The following is a 22,030-nucleotide window of genomic DNA, read 5'->3' as shown; positions in this document are numbered from 1 at the left end:
CCTTTGCGACCAGTATTTTTGCATTTGGGATGCATCATCCCAAATGCAAATATCGTTATTTAAGTAATCGCTAAATTTGTGATTACTTAAATTGCGATTGCATTTAGGGAATCGCAAATTGTGATTCCCTAAATGCAATGCAAAACATTTTGCGGTTTCGTAATTAAGAAACGCAAATTACTATCAATTCAAAGTTGATGGTAATTTGCAAGAACTTTGAAAAATGTACAAAAGTGCAGTTTTCAAAGTTCCATGTTGCACACATACATGTCCTTGGGGCATGTGTGTGTGCAACATGTGGTAACATGGCAATTTCAGGGGTGCATCAGGGTGTCCTTTTGGCACCATTGCAATTGCATGCACAATTTGCGAGTACCTATTTGGTACTCGCAATTTGCGCATGCAATTCCCATTCATTCCTATTGGCTTCTAGGCCCATAGGAATGAATGAGAAACAATTAATTGTTTGCGAGATGCCATTTGCGAGTCACAATTACGGAATGTGTAGGAATCGCAAATTCCTTTGCGATTCCTACATGCAGAAGCAATTGTGATTCCTAGATTGCGATTTCTTAAAAATCGCAATTTAGGAATCGCAATTACAAAGTTTGATGCATGTGGGCCTTAATCTTTTTTATGTGTTTCTTAACATATTAAAATACACAATTAATAACCAATATTAAATTGTTTTAAAACATAATAAAAATATTTTCATATATTAAAATAAAAATAAAACAACACAAATATACATATAGACTATATAAGCAGCCAAATACAATACAAGTTAAATTCACAAAATTACAATTTCAAAATACATCTAAATAAATTAGAAAATAAACTAAAAATACAATTAAAATAAATAAATAGATACCTAAAAATTAATAACTAAGAAAATGTTTAAAAAATCAGACTTCACTATTTATATATATTAAAATATCTCCTGAACATTTTCCCCTATAAACACTGAATACCGCTACTAAACAATATAAATGCAAATCTAGATTACAATAAATACAAAATTTTAAAAATGTAACATTTAATTCTAATAATTCCATTTGAAATAAAAAACAAAGTTAAAAAATTCAACAATACAACAAAAAATATGGCACACGACAACACAAAGATTACAAAATATCTAAAAACAATGTTATAAAAAGCAATGTCAACAACAACCCTAGAAAACAATATATATATTTTTTTAAATGTGTTTATTGAAGCTTTGTATATAAAGTTACAACATCTGCACCAGCAGACTTCTGAAAGCATGAGCATATGCAAGAAATGAGTACTAACACGGCGGTCAATATCTCCACTCTGGAACATACATTGGGGAAACCTCATTACCCAACACATGAACAGTATATCTCCATCGAGAAATTAAGGGCCTGATTATGAGTTTGGTGGTCTTGCAGCAGGCCGCTACCCCAGCGCCGGCTGCGAGACCACCAAACCTGTAAAAAGTCTAATCCTGGTAGGCATTCCTGCGGCAGCAGTCCCACGGCGGTGCCTTTCGAAGGCTCATAGGAGAGCCTTAGAAAGGCACCACCGAAGGAGTGCTGCAGCCTGTTCCTGAATGGATAGAAATGTGCAATGTTGTGCATGTTTTTCCGTGTAGGTACGGAGTGCAGAAATACAGGGGGGCACAATCAAATGTCCCCCTGCATGCACCTCCATTCACAGAGGCATTAGGGGGCCCTGTATAGGCCCCCTGAGTTTCCTCACCACCATCCTTTCCATAGTGTTGCTTACAGCTGTGAAATGAGTCGCAGTGAGGCAACTCTTAATATGCTAGGCGGTGCCGCAGCGGCACCGCCTACATATTGCTGCCTCGAATCACTGTGTTACTACTGTGGGATCAAGGATCCCGGCAGAAGCAGCGGTCCAGTGGCGGTCCAACTGGCATACCTATAATACAGCGGGTGGACCCCCAATCTGGCATCCACGGATCACCACGGATCACCACCACGGATTTGGTGGTTCCATGGACCCCTTAGTTAACAAAAAGAGGAAGAAGAAAAGGAAAACCAAAGTATAAAAGCTCTGGATGAAAAGGGGTGAGGTAGAGGGATGGGAGGGTGTTGCTGTAATTGTACATTTGAATGTGCCATGTTTTGGGAAGGGGCAAGGTCCCATGTGTGTCCCAGGCAGGGCAAGCAGTGTGTAAGTTAAGCAATCTTGAGTCCCAACCTGTGAACTGGTTGGAGAGTGATGGCAAGACTGTATGCTTGTGTATGCTAACTGAGCTTGACTTATAGAGGGTGCTCATCAGTTTTGGCCTCCACCTGGAGAATGAAGGTCTCCCAACATGTGGGAATGCCCTTGCATTTGGAGTAGCTTAAGAATGTGTGCCACCGCTCTGCTGCATGTCATTAGAACACTAAGCTAGCGCCGAAGGTCGGGATGGTCAGGGGCCTTCCACGCCATTGCTATTTGGCATTTGAACAATATAAAGGCCAGATCAATGAAGTGGTGGAGGGGTTTGTCCCCATTAGCTGGGTTGTATCCCCAACAGGGAGGATTCAGGTGTTGGTGTGAGATTCTGTGCTGACATCTCGGCTACTGCAGTGGTCACTTCTAGCCAGGCTGGGCGCAACACCATGCAGGACCATACCATGTGGAAGAACTCTGCACTCTGTAATTTTCAAAGGGAACATTCAGGGAATAGTGTTGGGAACAAGCACTTGAAGCGTTGCGGGGAGAGATGGGTGTGGTGTACGTAATTGAATTGTCTGAAGCAGAACTGAGGGTTGTGGGATGTCCCGTTCACCAACTGAAGAGCCTGGGCCATTCCATTCAGTACGGACGAGGTGTGGTCAGAAGGAGAGGTGCTGAGTGAATTGTAGAAGGATGTAATTACATGATGTGTGCTTACAGATGTCAACAACGTATGCAATACCACTGGGGTAGGGTGCTCTTTGTCCCCATTGGTCCTTGTTTCAGGGAGCAGCATTTTTTATGGCATTAAACATTAGAAACTGCTCCACGTCCAGCCGTAGGTGTTCATGACTTCCTGGAAAGGCATGGCCATCCCTTCAATATAAAGATCTCCAATATGATCCACCTTCGCATTCCTCCATGGGGTAATGTCAATGCGCTGACCCACAATTCATAGGCGTGATAGCTCCCAGAAGGCAATTGAAGAGGAGTATGGAAGGTGAGGGCCTCAGGGATGCATTTGTGCCAACAGGAGCGGGCCAACACCATCAGTGTCATCTCCCCAGAGAGGGCGGTCAGTGGTTTCAGAGAGACATGTGGATGTCCGTACACCAGGTAACACCTCGCGAATGTGCCGTGACTCAGGGGTGTTCAGGACACGCATTCATGTCAATGCCCACTGTAGTTATGTCGCCGTATAGTAGAGTTCAAAATTAGGTATCCCAAGACTGCCCTCTGACAGCAGGTGCTGTAGAGTGATCAGCGCAACTCTGTGCCTTCCCACACTCCATATCAGGTCGAGCAACAATCCCTTGAACTTACGGAAGAAACTCTGTGGGAATACAATAGGCAGGGCCGCGAAGAAGTAGAGCAGGTGTGGCAAGACCAACATTTTAGCAATTGTCTCTCGGCCTAGCGGAGATAAATGCAGAGACTGCCAGAAGGGCACGGAGTGGTGAATAGAACCGATCGCTTTGTCAATGTTGCCCTCTTTAAGGTCCTTCTTGGTATGATAAATCTGGACGCTCAAATATTTGAAAGTGTCGTAGCACCACTGCAAATGGGTCTCCAAAGGGACCACCAGGCGAGGGTCTGGTCTAGGGCTTAGGAAAAACAGGAGCCAATTCACTCATAGGCCAGATATGTCCCCAAAGCCATCTAATGGACGAATGAGGCTGGGAAGAGCAGCCACGACATCATGCAGATAGACTAGAACATCACTCCCATATAGTGACATTTTGTGATGTAAGCCTCGTTTTGGAATGCCACAGTCTATCGCCTTCTGGCGAAGATGACAAGCCAGAGGTTCCATGGCCAGGGCAAGAAGGAGACAGGGGGCAGCCCTGTCTAGTGCCTCTTCTATTGTTAAAGATGGCGGAGATCATCTGTCTAGTCTTTACTCTTGCCGATGGGTCAATGTAAAGTGTGCAGACCCAACCCAGAAACTTCAGTCCAAACCCCATATTGGTAAGAGTCGAGAGAAGTAAATCCCAGCTCAGGGTGTCACACACCTTCTCTATGTCCAGTGGCATCCCAACATGATCAGAGGCGTCTCCTGAGGTGTGATACAGAGGGCATAGAAACCGGCGGATATTAAGAAACGCAATGCGACTCGGTCTGAAGCAAGATTGATTGGAGTGGATGAGCGAATTAAATATAGGGAGCAGTTGGTTCACTAGTACCCTTCTCAGGATCTTGTAGTCTAGGTTGAGCAAGGAAAGGGATCGGTAGGAGCGAACGTCAAGTGGGTCCCTGTCTGGCTTTGGAAGAACCACAAACAGGGCCTCTCAAAGTGAGTCCAGGAGATGTCGTTGAACATGCCGAACAAGCGTTCAGTGGTCTGAGTAGTGAAAATGGAGTAATACTCACTTGGTAGCCCATCAGTCCCCTGGTCTCACTGAGAGTAATCTGGGAGATAGTCCCCGTATCTCCATCAGTTGTAGGGGTTCGCCCGATTCATTCCGCTGCGGCTGATTCAGCCGTGCCAGCAATAAGCCACGGAAGAACTCACAGGCGTGCTCACAGGCCAGAGGAGCAGGTGTTATGTATAACTCTTGGTAGTATTCCCGGATGGCCGCGTTGAGGGCCAACTGCGAGGTGACAAGCACACCATCTGCCCGATAAAGTGCACCAATAGGGGCACGCTGTTGGTTCTCATGTATAAGCTACGCCAGCAGCCTACCTGAGTATTTTTAAATTATTTTTAATACATTTCAAGTAACATAACAATTGAATACAATTAGATATTCGTATTGCCCGGGTATAGTACAATCCCACATTAATTACAGATATCACACAGAGTTCGAGTGATCAAGCCATCGTCCTTAATAAGAGCCATCAGGGAAATAATGGGTACATTTATGCTCAGTGGTCCCTGAAGTATAGTTGGTGAACTTGTGTATGTTGCCCTCTCATTGGTTTGCTCATGTTGCACCCCATACAGCCATCCATATCCGAGGGAGCTTACTTCACTCCTACACCCTCTGGTTTCCCTGCCCCTTCCCCACTAGGTACTGTTGAAATAATCTCCAAAAGCCTTTGGGACGGCTCTGCGGCCAAAGTAACTTGCTGTATGTATCCGTTTGTGTGTTGCAGTAAAGCATATCTTTAGTCCACTCATCCACAGTAGGTCCTGGGCCTGTAGACCAGCGCATTGCTACCCGACGCTTAGCTAGCAGCATACCCATGGCTAATAATCGTCTCACATTTTTATCAATACTTTTGTCGTTCCCCCAGTAGTGCAAGATGGGGATCTGGAGAGAGAGAGACCTGTAATCTTATTTAGAGTATGAAAAATCTTGTTCCAAAAATAAAACATTTTGGGGCAATGCCAGGCTACATGCAAGAACCCAGCTTCCTGCTCATCACACCGGTGACAGGCTGCCAAGTCACGCAGCCCATATCTGCATAACCTCTCAGGAGTGTAATACATTCTGTTGATTTATTTAAAGTGGATTAGCCGGTGTCTTCCATTAAGAGAAATACGTCTCGCCCCTTCACAGCAACACTGCCAGCTACTTTCGCCGATATCCATATCTAAGTCTCTCTGCCAGTCCTGACGAGCTTTTGATCAGTGCAATCTCCTAGCTGCTTGTTAGAGGCTATAAATTCTAGTTATCAGCTTAGTAGTTGAGGGAGTGCGTATCACGTAGGTGAGAATCGGCAACTCCACAGGTTCCTGAAGATCTTCGCCCAGTAGGTCATGTAATGCATGACTGTCTCTCAGGAATTGATAGTGGCCCAAGATCAAAGGTTCATGCCCTTCTTCCAGTATATCATTTCATTTGCGTACCACCCAGTCTTGAAAAAGGTTACCAATCTTCGCGATGCGAATTTTCTGTAACTTTTTAGAGACCTCCCCTTCTCTATCTGACGGGAACCCGGAGCACCATTCTAGGGGAACCAGTGGGGAGTACATAAACGCTCCTGTATGTCTATCCAATAGATGTCACCAAGCATGCACTGTAGAATATAAAGAGTCTAAAGTACTGTGTCTCCTAACTTGGCTACTGAAGAGAACCTGAGTGAGAGTATTGTGGTCAGCAGCGTCTCTCTCTCTATATATGTAAGTGAGGTAGGACCTCTGGCCCATGTATCCAGGCATATGCGTGTGAGCTCTGAGCTGTTGTGTAGTATAATTCAAGCTCTGGGGCATTGAGTCCTCCCATCCATCCCAAGTCAGTTTAGTCAATAGCGAGTGGAGCGTACCAAATATATGTGCTGGTAGCAGCATCGGAATATTCTGAAAGATGAACAAAAATCTGGGGAGGACTACCATTTTCATAAGTGAGACACGCCACATCAGCAAGAGCGGCAGCCTGATCCATCGAGTGATGTTCCCCTCCAATTTATGAACTGCCCTCCCGTAGTTTTCCGTCAATACTATCCCAGGGTCGATATGGATTTGTATGCCTACGTAACAAAGCGAGTCTGTGGTCCATTGTAGTGGGAAGCCCAATTTCACTGGTGTTGTAATTGGTGTAAGCGGAAAAATGATGGACTTGGCCCAATTTACCTTTAGTCTGGATAATTGCCCGAAGCAGACAACCTCAGAGGAGAGCAACAGGGATAAGTTGCCTCTCAGGGTCCCGGAAATAGAGAAGCCTATTGTCAGCATATGGCGAGACTATTAAACGGTATCCATGGAAGCGTACTCCTCTATGACCATGGTACTCCCTCAGTGCACATATCAGAGGTTCTGCGACCATGGCGTACAGTAAGGGGGACAGTGGGTAACCCTGCAGGGTACCTCTTGAGATGGCTATAGGTGATGTGACTATGTTGCCCATTCTAATCCTAGCAGCAGTGGCATTATATAGAACTGCTACCAGCTGGAGATATATCTCTCCTACTTCAATGTGACAAAGCACAGCTTCCATATCAGACAACCCCTGCTGGTGATGGCCCATGAAGCTCTACATTCTCACTATGATGGGCTTTAGTGTATCTTTCCATTTTTGTCTGGCACTGTGCACTCTTATCTTTCACCCTTTTTAATTCTGTGGTTGCCTTCCAATTAAAGGCCAACTGTCCAATATGTCAACGACCCAACCAAGTTGTTCTCTGGGCTAGCGTTGGCACTCAACACTCCTCCCCTTGGGTCTGCTGTGCCTTGCCTGTATTTATGGAGCTAGATGGAGCTCAACGCTGCTCTTCAGGTCTTGTTTTTGTATCTGACTAGGGCTCAGATAAACATCATTGCCACATGCCATCTGTAGTACACCTTTAGTGTGTATTTAGTTGACCCCAATTTAGAACAAAAAAGAGAGGGAAGACCCCAACCCGCATCACGTAAAATACTGATCCAAAGTTTTGTGCTTACTCTTGGTGCCTGCAAACGTTATTCTGTGGCTGCATCTGCCTCAATTCAAAGACACAAACCAGACCATGTGGCATTCTGTATTTGCAATGTTGACAGGTCTTCTGGTCCAGTATTCATTAGTTGTGGGGGTAGGGTGGGAAGTGCACTTATCCAGGACCTATACTCATTCATCCACTCTCCTATATTCAGGCATCCTCCTCCAGTGAAGTCTACTGCCCCATACAGGCGGTCTGCTGTGCTCCAGTGCCAGGAATCATGCCCTCGGTAGGGTCCAGAATTTCTTCAGACAGACCACACTTCCCTTTCAAGTAGACCTAATTATCTGCTCCCTTTGGGCCAACTACTTCCATAGATGCGCTCCGCATTGACTCTTCTCAGCCACGCAGGAAGTCTAGAAGGTTCTTGTGTCACCCCGTCTCCTGTTGGGACTGTGTAGTAGTAGCAGGATCCGGAAGGAGACACTGGTCCGCCACTTCCAGGCAAGCTCCTCAGATCTCACCCACAGGTCTCACCCACACTTAAGCTCTGGTATTCTTCACCACTATAGCCTAGTCGCTCTCCTCACTGGTCACCCTACCAGGGGCTATCTTGGCGGTCATTGTATGCTCGGCAGAAATTTATCTAGTAGCTCCCTTCTGTCTTTGCCTACAGAGACAAAAGAGTACCTATTTGCTTGCCAGTGTAGAAAAACAGGAAGATGGCTGCCTCATTACGCTCATTTTACTCACCCTCCCCAGTTGGCTGTTTCAAGAGCATGCCAGCGTGGACTGGCAGCAAGCTATAGGTGCTCCGCACATCGCCCTTAATTATTTTTACTTTTATGGTCACAAAGCTGTTGCATTTGAGCATTTTGGGGGTTGCGTTGGGGGAGGTGTGTTTTGTTCTGAGTTTTGCTTCACAAAGAGAAACCTACCCTTCGGTGCACAGCAGTGTGTCTGTTACAGGGGAAAAGGCTAGGAAAACTGTACTTACTACCCCACTCCCTGGTTGAGGCCGCCATTTTGGAAGTTAGCTCTCTAGCGCTTTTGTAGTAAATATGGCTCGGACTCGGTGTGTAAAAGTATGTTCTTTCTACTAACAAGAGGGAGTGCGGCAGTCGCACAGCTCATCAAGCCGCAGCACAACTGTCAGTTCTCAACGGTTCCCCACCGAACGTTAAAGTTTTAGCATTTTCCCCATGAGCTCGGTAGCAACGTCGCGCGACGGGAATAATGTCAACACGACACATGATCCGACCTCTAATTAGTTCATCATGTAAATTACCAAATTTACATGTAATCACTAACATTTTCAAAGCAGACACAAAAGGGCTTATTACGATGGCGGGCAGATCGCCACCACCACTGCCGGGCCGGCGGTGGCATCCGCACCGCGATCATGACCTTGAAAACCGTCGGTCAGATTATGATGGCGGTGGTGACCGCAGCGGTGTGAAAATCCGTCTGCCGGTTTTCCGCCGGTGGCAATCCGCCCGCTAGGCGCTGGACTGCTAAAACGGTGCCAGTGCATAGCTTTTTCCGCCGTCCAGATTAGGTCTCTCTGCTATGGAAAGGCTGGTGGGGATTGTGTTTGAGGACCCGTTGCGGGCCCCCCTCATGTTGGGGGTGTGTGGGTGCACTGGGGCGGTACTCATGGTACCCCCCTACATTTCACTGCACCAAGTGGCAGGCACAGTGTAGTGCCTGCCACGTAGTGCAGTGAAATGCACAACATGCTCATTTTCGCAACGCAGCAGTGCTGCTGCCAGTACCACCCGCCACAATGGTAAAGCTGCGGAATCCGACCACTGCGGTGGCAGGCCCATCATAATACAACGGGCGGGAATGCTGGAAGCATGGCGGACGGACCCAATCACCGCCATGCGTGCGGCGGTCACATCATTATACTATGGGCGGGACCGCCGCATGCATGGCGGTCGGTCCCAATCTCCGCTACGGTGGCAGCCAGAAAAAATCCGACAGTCATCTTAATGAGCCCCATAATCTTCAACCAGCTCAGACTTCCCTTGCTTCCTCCGGAAGAAATTGAACCTGTCAATGGCTACTCAAACCGTGGGTAAGTAATAGTGATCCAAGTCATCCAGTGCATTCACAGAAACATCCCCTTCCTCTGCTGATTTGGCCTTCTTCTCCATTTGAAGGTAGATGCTTATTCATTCTGGACCTAGACTATGCAGTACAATTTCCATTTTACGTGAGGAAGTAAATTCTTCCGAAACCTCCTCTTCAATTGCTGATAAATAGTTCAGAAAATAGTATTTCCCATGTAAGAATGTTATGGGAGGGGTCAGTGAAGAAATTTGGGCACACATAGCTGAACCAGGAACACAGTAAACATTGCAATGGAGACTGAGTACAGAAAAGTTCACACTACAATAGTATAAATACTTAAGTGTAAATGATAGGAGTTTTGGTACACGCAGTAGATTGGCGTTGAAATGCCAAGTATAGGCAGATAGCAAGAATAAGGTGTGCGTATCACTATGACATGCCAAATTCCTAAAAGGATTTGTACCATCTGGTGTGTGTCACTGAATGATAAATACGCCCGACTGTACACTGAATAATAAATTACGCTCAGCTGTACAACTGAATTGGTGTGCAGCCAGCAAACTCCAGCAAGTGATTTTTCCCTGGAGTGTGCGTATCACTGTCACGCGAGACATGCAGGCGCAGGCAAAATCCTCAACGCAAAACAACGTAAAGTACCTGAAAGGGCTCTCTGCTCTCCCTCTCTCCCTCTCATACAACAGTCGAACAACAGAAGTTTGGCTGCCGACGGGTTGCTCACTGCCAGAGTGCTGACGAAGGAAGACTTGGCCGTGGGAAGGTAGCACTTGGAACCAACAAAGGAAGAGCACGCAAGGCTCAGTGGTCCAGTCGTCGCCAAAATGTGGTAAATACGTCTCTGACACAGTGTGTGTGTAAAAGTATGTTCTTTATTCCCACAAGAGGGAGAGTGGCAGTTGTACAGCTCATCAAGACGCAGCACAACTGTCAGTTCTTGGCACTCTCCCCACGCGCTCGGTAGCAATCTCGCACAATGGGACGAATGCCAACATATCAGCATCCCACCTAGTTGGCTATTTCAGGAGCATGCCAGCGCAGGCAAGCAGCAAGGTAAATGCACTCTGCATGCAACCTTTACCTTTTTAATTTTTACGCTCACTAAGCTGCTGTATTTTAGCATTTTGGGGATTTTGTTGGGGGAGTGGTGTTCTGTTCTGATTTTGCACCACAAATAGACACATCCCCTTCAGTCCACCTTAGTGTAACTTATTGAGTGGGAAGGGCTAGGGAAACTGTAGTTACTGAACAACCTCCTCGTTGAGGCTGCCATATTTGAGGTTAGCACTCCAACAATCACTTCCCAGTTGGCTATTTCAAGTGCATGCCAGTGCAGGCGTGCAGTGAACGTGTGCACCACGTGCACTGTTGGCATGCCAAAGGTAAGCCCATCTGTGTTTATCCACACCTGGAGGGCGCCATGAGCCAGGACCCCTGGTGGTTTGGAGGCAGCCCCTACTCAATACTCTAAATTGGAACTTCTAGAGCTTGCAAATTCCATGCCTAATGCCTGCCACCATGTGCTAGGCCTTGCTATGGAAGAGACCTGTTATATGAACAGCTGCTTTTCACTCTTTGATTTGCTAACGACTAGCATAGACGTCAAGGTAATGCACACACCTCAGAACACTGCTAAGTTTTTTTCTATTCATTGCAGGTCTTTAGTCGAACACAAATATAAAGTGTACAATTTTCTGGAAGAGCATCTGCTAGATGTAGCCTTCCTAACTGAGATGTGGCTTATGTAGGACTCTTCCCCATACCTTTTGCAAGCCATCCCCAAAGGTTTTTCCTTTATGAGACTTGATAGGCAAGCGCAGAGAGGAGGAGGAATTGCAAAACATTTTAAGCAATCATTGCAGTGTACCTTCTCCGAGCTTAGTATTGAAGGAAGTGAAGAAGCATTTTTTTCCTCTGGTTTTGACCAGTAATTGTACGATATCGGGTATTCTGATTTATCATCCCCTAGGTTCTGCTTCTAACTTTGTTGTGTTAGTGGATGTCTTGTTCACTCTGGTAGTTCACTATTCTAATTTTCCAGTGGTTGGAGATTTTAATCTGCATTGATACTACTTGTCTAGTAGCAATACGTGTGGCAGAAGATTTAGAGGGTGTGCAGCTCCTTCAACATGTGACCTCCCCAAAACATAGAGTGGGGCACATTCCTGATCCTATTTTCTCAAATTTGGCTGGTATAGTGATTAAGCAGCCTATTCCACTCATTTGGGCTGACCATTTGGTCATTCCTTCTCTGGTCTCTTATGAGAATGTGCCTATTAGTCACAAATTCGTTTATGTGGCACAGACACGGCGGAAGACCAAAGGTACCATCCCTAAATTTTGTGGTGCTCTTGCTACTAGTCAGCCTATTGTGTATATTGTGTAAATTCGCCTCTGTCTCTGGTGACATCAGAAGACTTCACTGGCTACCCATTAAGAAACGGGTGCAGTTTAAATCACTCTGTACTGTTTTTAAAGCTCTTCACGAGACCGGTCCAGAGCATCTGAAGCAGCAGTTTCAGTGGTATGTTCCCAATAGACCACTCCGCTCTTTAGGAGCTAAATTGGTAGCAGTTCCTATCTTTAGAAAGCCGGCTGGGGAGGTAGGAGTTTTCGGGTGGGGGCAGCCAAAGCTTGGAACACCCTCCCATTTCAGCTTCGAAATAGTATGGATCTTTTGGCTTTCAGGAAAGCCTTAAAAACTTGGCTGTTTAGTGTTTAATCTGTGGCCTCTTTTTTGTGAGTTCTCTGGGAGGTTCTTTGTAGGTAGCGCCAGGACACCTTCCGGTAACAGTTTGCGCTTTAGAAATACTATAACATAACATAGCTGTACTGACATAGCTGACTCCCAAATGGACAGGTGGGGCAGTGGAATCTATGGAGCATTAGATAAAATAGCTCTATTAGAGAATCAGATCTTTCACAGACAAAAACTATCGGCTGATTGGTTTAGTGAGGATCTCCTAATATTAAAAATTAAGTGTAAGCGTCTTGAACGCCTTTGGCTCAGAGCGTATGATCCTGCCTGCAAAAGAGTTTATATGGCAGCACAAAACGTCTACCACTGTTGTATCAAGAAATCTCGTCATGAATTCCACACTAATAAAATTCAGTCTTTCCAAAGCTCTTCCCACAAAATATTCTCTGCTGTAAAGTCACTTTCCACATTAGCTCTAGTCTCAGCTTCGACTGCACCATCAGAGGAGAGATGTAATGTCCTTTCCCAGTTCTTGTAAAAGGTGACTAAGATATATGACTCCTTTGCTGTAAAAGCTAGGGATGCCCCATGCATGAGTGCTTGGTTCGACTGCTTAGAGGACAGCTCTAAGCTGCTGAATGTCAGGCCTATCAAACCGGAGGAGCTGACCATGCTGTATGCTTAGGCTCTCCACTGGACCCGGCATCCCCATCCATTTTGGAACAAGGTGAGGAGGTGGCCCACCGAGTATTAGGTGAGTTGATTAACAGCTTCCTGGACTTTGGCCAGGTACCTGGGCAATGGAAGCATGCTGTGATCACCCACCAACTATTTACCCGCCACAACACTCTCTAGTGCTGTGAGCCATGACTGATTATACTTGCAGTACTACTACACCTTTTCAGTCTACATCGCTACTCTTTAGAAGAAATTGCTGTCTCAATTCTTGTTAGTACACAGTTAGTAGTCGTCACTACTAGAAGATTCTTAACAGTGTCGCACATCCATCTCTAGGGCAGTATGAGGCAGGTGCTGATCAGGGACGACTAGGAAAGAAAAAAGTCCAGGCATCAAAATAAAAGTGGCCTCCATAGTGGATTAGATAGCTAATAAAGTGGCCCATGGCATTTTTATGTTGTAAGAATACGCTGTACAAGTGTTTATGATGTATGGACAGATAACTGCATGGATTTGCGCTTGCTGCTGGCAATGTTTGTTTTAATATCAGTGAAATAATAGTAGAAACAGGCCCAGCTGACAATAAAACAGGCTCATAAACAGCTAACAAAAAACAGCCCACACACTGACCTAACGTAACATGTAACACATACATAAGATAACTTATCAGACAGCCCTTTGGGCACTGCCTCTTTGCCCTCTAGGCCACAGGGCCAGACTGGCCGTAGCGGGCACCAGGCGTTTCCCCGGTGGTCCGCCAGGGTAGGTGCCGGTTTTGGACCCCTGAGGGGCATTTTTGTTACCGGCCCCCCGTAACAAAAGCAGCAACAGTGTTTTTCACACGCTCCCCGCCCCCACTCCCCACGCGGGGCTGGTCCGACTCAACTGCCAGGGCCAGTTTGCGTTCCAAGTCCAGCCCTGCTAGGCCTGCCTGACCCTGGTGATCAGATGATTGAAAGAAGCTTTTGGCATGTAAACAGACAATAAAGGGTTAGACAAACTATTCTCATTGTTCCCTGACTTTCCTGCTACTGCCTTGACCACTTGAGTGACAGACACACCAAGGGCCTCATTTAAGACATTTTGGCAAAGGGTAAGAATGCAAGCTATTTAAGCAATACAGTGCATTTCCATCCCTTCTGCCTGCGCTGGTGCGGTTTCAGCAGCCAAGCACCAACGTAGGCATCCTTGAATCATGGTGCAAGGGTACCTCCGTTGGAGGCAGGATTGTTTTTGTGCAGGAAGGGGCACATTCATGCACAAAAACAATGAAAAAATGAGTGGAGATGAAGTTATTTCTCCTCATTACGCCTCACCTCAGGAGGTGTACGGATTTGGAGGTTTCCAAGTTTTTGTAAATCTGGGGCAGCGTCAAGTTCCATGAGTGTTGCATGGGAAAACCCATCACAATGCCCATGGAATGCCTCCCGGTAGCAGAGTAAGGTGACGCAGTGATTTGTGCTGCGTCACCTTATTTATGATTTATGAGGCCACTCAAAGACACCCCAACTTTACATGGTGCAAAAATGATGCAGTGCTCTCATGAATAAGCCCGCAACTTTCTGAAACACAGAGCACCAAGTACTTTTGAATACTGTCTTATACATGTCACCTAGAGGGGGTTAGAAAGCCAAGCACAGCTTGAACCGTCCTAGAGCCAAATGTCTGGCTCTGGCTTGGCATTTGTGCCCTGGGGACTGGTGAGCTAAAATGGAGCTGAGCCAAGCTTAGTAGGCACCCTGGCTACCTAGCAAAAACTGCAAAAATGCAGGAGAGCAGAGCAATAAAAAAGTGTAGTTTAAAGTCCCATATATTTCTACCAAAACTAGAACTACCAAAACTAGAACGCAAGCAGGATGACAGAACAAGTGTGTCTGAAGCCAAGCTACACTTAAAGGGCTGTTACACGAGGGGCAAACTATGGCGCCTATTTATGAGCTGTATGTGTCACTATTGCGCCATGGAAGGTGGTGCAAAAGTGATTCAAACGTTAAGACAGATTTTTGAAGCCATGCAAAGCCACTTGTGTGACTCTGTGCGGCTCCAAAAATCTGGATTAATGCAATACAGCGCAAATTGCCGGGTTGCGTAACTCTACCCTGGAAAGGCATTCCATGGGCATTGCATGGGTGTTTCTACGCAACTCCTATGGATTTTGATATATCCCCAGAGTTACAAGAACTTGTAAACCTGGGGATGTGCCAAAAAGATGTGACTCCCCAGGTGAGGCGTAATGAGGAAAATATCTTTTTTTCTCCCCATTACTTCCTCTCTCTATGTGTGCTGCAATCTGCGGCACACATGGACCGAGGATTCTGCCTCACAGGATTGTTTTTGTGCAGGAAGGTATCCCTTCCTGCACAAACACAATCCTGTCTGCAAGGCAGGCACCATTGCACCATGGTGCAAGGGTGCCTGCGTTGGCACTAGGCAGCCAAAACAGAGCCAGTGCAGGGGCAAGGACAGGAATGTGTTGTATGTTTGGGAATATGGAGCATTCCTGCCCTTTTCCTGTAACACAATGCAGCACAGCATGGTAACGTGCTGCGCTGCGTTGTGTTACTCTGCCATAAATATGGCCTTCTCTGTTTTGGCTACATTAAGACAAAGGTCCTCCTGTGGGGCAATTAGTGCTTGAGTACCGGGATTACACTTCCCTTTAAGTTAAAATATGGGCAAGAGGTCTTCCTTTATGGTAATGAAAAAGCCTACCTTTCCAACATCTAGCAGCTGGAGATGTCTGTCCTCAATAGAGGAGGTACCAGAGGCATACACTTTGTGGCACCCACAGCAGGCATAGCTCACAGCACAGAGATATCAAGAGGTGTCCTACCTTCCAGGCCTGGCATCTGTGGATGGCACTGTCCACTGGGATTCAAGCAGGTCTTTACGCATGGACCACCACATGCTTTGTAGCTCCACTTGCACCCTTTTTTAGGGTTGTAGTAGTCGCACAATATTGCTGGAAGAGAAATATGTAGAAAACAATGTTAATTTATTAGAAAAAAGGGATTACCGTTTTACTGTATTGTTTTCTTCATCTAATGCCAATGCTCTGAACAGATGGACAACCTGAAATACTGATTGCACTATCCCCTCACTACCACTTCACCCTACCCCACCGAAGATCTAAGGGAAGTGGATTTAGAGATACCTCGCATAGTGATTTTAGAAAAATGAAGCAACTTTGTGCACTCTTTTGGCCAAGTATGCTCAAAGATTAATCTCACTGTATCTGTTGCAATGGAGAACACATTCAGGGGGATAAGTGAGATATGCCAGGGCAAGGACCAGGCCAGGACCAGACTACCATATCTAAGTCTTGCTGCCTAAGTGCCTTCCTCTTCTAACAGTCTGGCCACGCTTGTTGTATTGCAGTGTCATACTCCCAATGGGATAGCATATTTAATTAATCTACTCAAGCTTAAAAAATATGAATCTTACAGAAATATTATATACTTCACATGCTAGGAATAGATTGCTTAAACAATAGTGATAAAAAATTAGGGAAATGCATGGTTGTTCCCAATCCTCTACTCATAATGCATTTGTTCATAATTAGTCGCTAAAGGTACAATACATCGCTTTGGCAATCTAAGCAACAATGAATGCACAGTGAAGTAGGACACATGACATTTGTAAGTAGGAAGCTGTGCACTGGCTTAGAAAAATTGTTAATGATGCCCATTGGAAGGTACTCAAAATGTCTTGGTTATTTTGGCAACCATGGTTGAGCTCAGGAGCAGATCTGCCCATTTTCGAGCTTTGGTCCGGAGAAGAGATTTTGTGCCACTGCTTCCTGCACTGCTTCTGATACCACCAAGCTTTTGGGGGTGGCATACTGCAAGACACTTGGCCGCTTCAAGACCTCAGTGGTTTGTGGTGTTGGCCCTGACTCCTGGGGAGGCTGCAGAACGACCTCCTCCAGTGAGGTGGGAAAGAGACTCTATTCATGCAGGAGTCAAGGAGACACTCAAGCTTTCAGCTCCTCCTACCTTGTTAGATGAACTCTTCTTGGGTAGCTAGGGGTATCCTGCTTTTGTACTCTACTGTTTACAGGCAGTGCAGCAACATGGCTGCACCGGTATGCGCTGCATGCTTGGCAGACAAAGTGATGGTGTAATTTGACGCTGGCTCGAGAACAATAAACCTTACCAGCCTCCCCACCTTGCCTGCCAACAAGGCAAAATCGAGTCACCTGCAAGGAGGTATTTTATTGTAAAATTTCCAATAAAGCAAAAGATCTGATGGACAAAGCTTCTCAATGTGGCTAGATGAGGGTTGGTGGCACAGAGTACTGCACAAGACGGGCGAAACTACGGGTCACTCTGTATGATAAAGTGACATCACGGAGGACTTTCTCTGTAACAGATGGCAGTGTAGAAAATATAAAACAGAGGCACAAGGTGGTTTTAGACTCGCGATTTCACCAGTGAGGGTTGTGTAATAGTAAATTCCCCATACTGAACTGGGTTCAAGGTGGCAGGATCCACAACGACTAGATGTTGCCAGTGTGTTCTCAAACACTACAGACTCATGGCGAACGTCTACCTATCCTCTGGCTGCTGTGTGTCTTGCAGTACCCTGGTGGCATGGAAGGCTTCCCAGATACTAGCTACATACTAGATGCTTGCCCCACTATAGTTAAAAAATGGCACGTAGCAAAGGATTTCCTAGAGAGAGGAGGTGGGGATCTGCGAGCTGGATGAGAGGTCCAGTACCCGGGCTCCTTGGTTTATGTCACAAAGTCAAATTAGGGCTACTGTTCCTAAAGAGAAAGAAGACATATTGATAGGTTGTGCAGGACTGGTAGTCTGATGTGAGTTCCCTCTTTAGGGTCCAAGAGTTGGATACGCGGGGGGCTAGCTGTGGCGTCTTGTGGGAGTCGATGAAGTTGTCGTAGAGTGCTCTGATCTTGAGGTGGAAGTAGGTTCCATGTTTGTCGCAGAGGTCTTGGGACGGGGCTACGTCTGAGGCATCGCTGCGTCGGTTGGTGAATTTCTGAATAACAATGAAGAGTTCCTTGGAGTTGGTGAGGATTTTGTTGTGGATGAAGTTCCTTTTGGTTCTTCTGGGTTTGTTGTGGTAGTCCGTCATGGCGTCCTTGTAGGTGGAGTGGTTATCGGTTGTCTTGGTGTTCCTCCAGTTCTTTTCCAGGCGTCTGCAGGTGCGCCTGGCTTCTTGGAGGTCGGTGGTGAAACAAGCGGCTTTTCTGGGGCATTGTTTGCCGGGGTTGCATAGAGGGGCGAGCTAAACTGCACAGTTGGAGATCCAGGTGTGGAGTCTTCTGGCTGTGGCGTTTGCGTCGGATACCCAGGTGTGGTTGTCTTGGGTGAGGGTGGAGTTCAGTTGCTTGTCTGTGACCTTGCTACAGTTTCTTTGTGGTGGGCGGGGGAGCTGGTTTTGGTGCCTTGGGTGCATCAACAGTGAAGTGAACGCAGTGGTGGTCGGTCCATGGTGGGTGCGTTGTGTGGCTGAAGTGAACGCTGTTGCCTGCAGCGAAGATGGGGTCGAGGGTGTCCTACTCTGTATGTCGATGTGGTGATGAGTTGGTCGAGTCCGATGCTGGCGAGGTTGTCACGTAGGATGGTGGAGTTGGGGACGCTGGGGTTGTCGAGGTGGAAATTGAGGTCTCCAATGAGTATGTAGTTCATTGATGCGAATGCGTGGGGTGCAATGAAGTCGGTGATGGTGGTGGCGAAGGGAATCCGGGAGCCGGGGGGTCTGTAGATGAGTGTTCCACTGAGGGTGGTCTTCGGGCTGGTATGAATCTGGAAATGCAGGTGTTCTGCGGAGGAGAAGATTTCGTTGGAGGTGGTGAGGCGGAAGGTGCTTTTGTGGTCGATGGCGATGCCTCCTCCCGGGTGGTTGGGGCAGTCCTGCCTCTGGATCTTGGATCCGTCCGGGATGGCGGTGTTGATGTCGGGGGAAGAAATGGACCACCTTAACAGTGTAGGGTTTCCCCCCTCATCTGCATAAGCCATTTTAGAGTTCTGTGGTCAGTTTGAACATGGAAGTGAGTGCCAAACAAGTATGGCCTCAACATCTTCAGAGACCAAACCACAGCAGAGGCTTCCCTCTCATTGGCACTCCATCTTTGTATTATGGGGAGAAGTCGTCTACTGATGAAGGCAACTGGCTGATCAAAGCCCTCTTCATTTACTTGTGCCAACACTGCCCCAATCTCTTGTTCTGAAGCATCTGCCTGAACCACAAATTCCTTTGTGAAAGTAGCACTGGTGCTGAACATAAAGCCTCTTTTAGAGCATCAAAGGCCTTCTGTCACTCTGGGGTCCAAATGACTTTCTTGGGCATCTTCTTAGTGGTGAATTCTGTCAGGGGAGTCACAACGGTCCCATAGTTCTGTACAAACCGTCTATAGTACCCACTTAGGCCAAGTAATACCCTAATTGGAGTCTGTGTTGTAGGAACTACCAAATCAACAAAAGTATCTTGGACTGGAGAGGTTCTACTGTTCTCCAACTACAAGGTGGACCACTGAACTCTGTCCTATTTGGCACTTACTGGCCTTAATAGTCAGGCCTGCCTGCTGCAGGTCCTGAAGTACTTCCTTCAATTGATACAAGTGATCCTCCCAGGTGGAACTGTACACAACTATACAGTCCATATGAGCGGCACTGAACTGCTCCCACCCAAACAGGATCCTGTTCACCAACCTTTGGAAGGTGGCAGGGGCACTCATTCAGGCCAAAGTACATTACTTTGAATTGGTAATGTCCCTCTGGTGTGAAGGATGCTGACCTCTCCTTGGCTCCTTCAGCGAGGGCAATCTGCCAGTAGCCTGAGGTCAAATCCAATGTACTTAGGTACTAAGCAGCCCCTGCCCTATCAATGAGCGCATCAGCTCTAGGTATATGATGCGTGTGAAGAAGTACCTTGAGACAGCAAGTTGGTGTGTAGTTCATCTTTATTTCAGGATAATCTTACATAAGCGTCCTACCCACAGGACACCCAGCAGTAACTGACAGAAAGGACTCGGTAGCTAGGCACCAAGCACATTCCACATTCTAGAGCTGCCTGCCTGCATGAGTCATACATATACATAGGCAGGAGACAACTAAAGCATGCAAGGAAATAACATGGTAAATACCACAGTGAACATCAGTTATAGTGACTGCATTCAGTCCTCTGTAGTCCACACAGAACCGTAACTCCTTCTTTTCCACCTGGGGATTAGGTTTGACCACCAGCACTACTGTGCTGGCCCCTGTACTGTCAGAGGGCTCAATTACTCCCAATTCAATCATCTTAGCTGCCTCCGTTTTGATGCTATTGCTGATATAGTCAGACAACCTGTATAGTTTGTTTTTGACAAGTACGCTGTCACCAGTGTCAATGTTGTAGGTACACCAAGTGGTGATACCTGGAGTCAAAGAGAACAGATCAGCGAACTGCTCCAGCACCTGCTTGTAGTATGTGTGCTGCTGGTCTCTTAACTTGGTAGAGAGTACTCCTCCCTCCAGTGACCCATCTTGCACATTTTTTGAGAGGAGGTCTGGCAAAGGCTCAGCCTCCTCTTCTCTTCCCTCATCTGTGACCATCATCATGGTCATGTCTGCCCTGTCATTGTACGGTTTAATCTATTGACATGCAGGACCCTGTGAGGGTTCCTGGGGGTGTTACGGTCTACCAGATAGGTAACCTTGCCCTTCTTTTCAAGGATTGGATGGGACTCAGTCCACTTGTCCTGGAGGACCCTAGGAGATACAGGCACCAACACCCACACCAACTGTCCTGGTGTATATTCAGGCATCACAGCCTTTTGATCATACCAGTGCTTCTTGAGCTCCTCACTGACCTCCAGTTTCCTGCTTGCCATGTACATGTACTCTGCCATGCGAGATCTCAGGCCTAGTACACAGTGGAGCACATTGTCCTAGGCTTCCTTGAGAAGCTCTTCCCAATTCTCTTTCACCATGTACAGTGTCCCTCTCACAGGGTGCCCAAACAACAACTCAAAGGGGCTAAAGCCAACCTAATTTGCTGGGACCTCCCTCTAAGGAAACAGTAGGCATGGGAGGAGAACATCCCATCTCCTCCTGGGGTTGTCAGACAAACCGTTGATCAGGCCTTTCAGGGTCTTATCAAACCTCTACACCAGCTCATTAGTCTGGGAATGATATGGGGTGGTGAACTTGTAGGTAACACCACCTTCATCCTATATCACTTTCAGATAGCTGGACTAAATGTTTGTGTCTCTATCTGAAACCACCTTCTTTGGGAAACCCACTCTGGTGAACACATCAAGTAGGGCCCTAGCGACTGAAGGACCAGTGACTGTCCTGAGGTGTTTTCTTCAGGGGTGTCTTGTGGCATGGTCCACTACCACCAAGATATACATGTTCATTGATGCTGTTGGTGGTTCTAGGGGACCAAAAATGTCTACCCCCACCATCTCAAAGGGAGTCCCAACCACTGGCAGTGTTATCAAGGGAGCCTATGGCTTGCCCCCTGTCTTGCTACTGGCCTGACTGATGACGCAGGAGCTACAGAACTCCTTTACCTTTTCAGCCATATGGGGCCAGTAGAAATGGTTTACCAAATGGTTCCAAGTGTTGCTCTGCCCCAAATGACCTGCCAATGAGATATCATAAGTTACGTTTTGAAGGAATTCTCTGTACTTCTGGGGAATCAACAACCTCCTGCTGGCCCCTTCGTTGAGGTTTCTGGCCTCAGTGTAGAGAACCCCATCCCCCCAGTAGACCCTGTGGAATCCATTGTTACCCCCCTCCTCTAGCTTTGAAGCAGTCTGTCTCAAGCCCTCAAGGGTGTGGCAATCTCTCTGTCCTTGACAAAACTCCTCTCTGGAGGGTCCACCGGCTCCTGCCAATTCTGCCAAATCTGACAGATCTACCAGGAATAGAATCCATTCCGCAGATATCAGATGCTCCCACTCAGGGTCAGATTCCTGCTGCATTTCTGAAGTTCCTGCGGCTGGCTCACCAGACACATTGCCCTTGTCTCGGGATGCTTGGCCCATTGTTCTAGGGTCTAAGTGTGCAACATTTCCCTTCTGGATAGTCTGTGACCTGCTCACAGTGCATACCCACTCAGGGAGGCCCAGCATCCTTGCATGGACCATTCTCCCCA

The 22,030-nt window shown here is 46.8% G+C and overlaps 1 protein-coding gene across 1 annotated transcript in view; it reads right to left on the bottom strand.

Moving 5' to 3' along the window:
• LOC146860841 (uncharacterized) overlaps positions 1-22,030 on the bottom strand; it is a 915,295-nt gene that overhangs the window by 477,694 nt on the left and 415,571 nt on the right. Inside the window, exon 26 of the mRNA XM_085646176.1 lies at positions 15,753-15,881. Coding sequence (XP_085502302.1) covers positions 15,753-15,881 — 129 coding nt within the window. The remainder of the gene's footprint in view (positions 1-15,752; positions 15,882-22,030) is intronic.

The sequence above is a fragment of the Triturus cristatus genome, chromosome 3_1 (genome assembly GCF_964204655.1).
Source record: "Triturus cristatus chromosome 3_1, aTriCri1.1, whole genome shotgun sequence".
Classification (NCBI taxonomy): Eukaryota; Metazoa; Chordata; class Amphibia; order Caudata; family Salamandridae; genus Triturus; species Triturus cristatus.
Note: the sequence above shows the minus strand (reverse complement) of the source record. Positions and strands in the feature narration are given on the sequence as shown.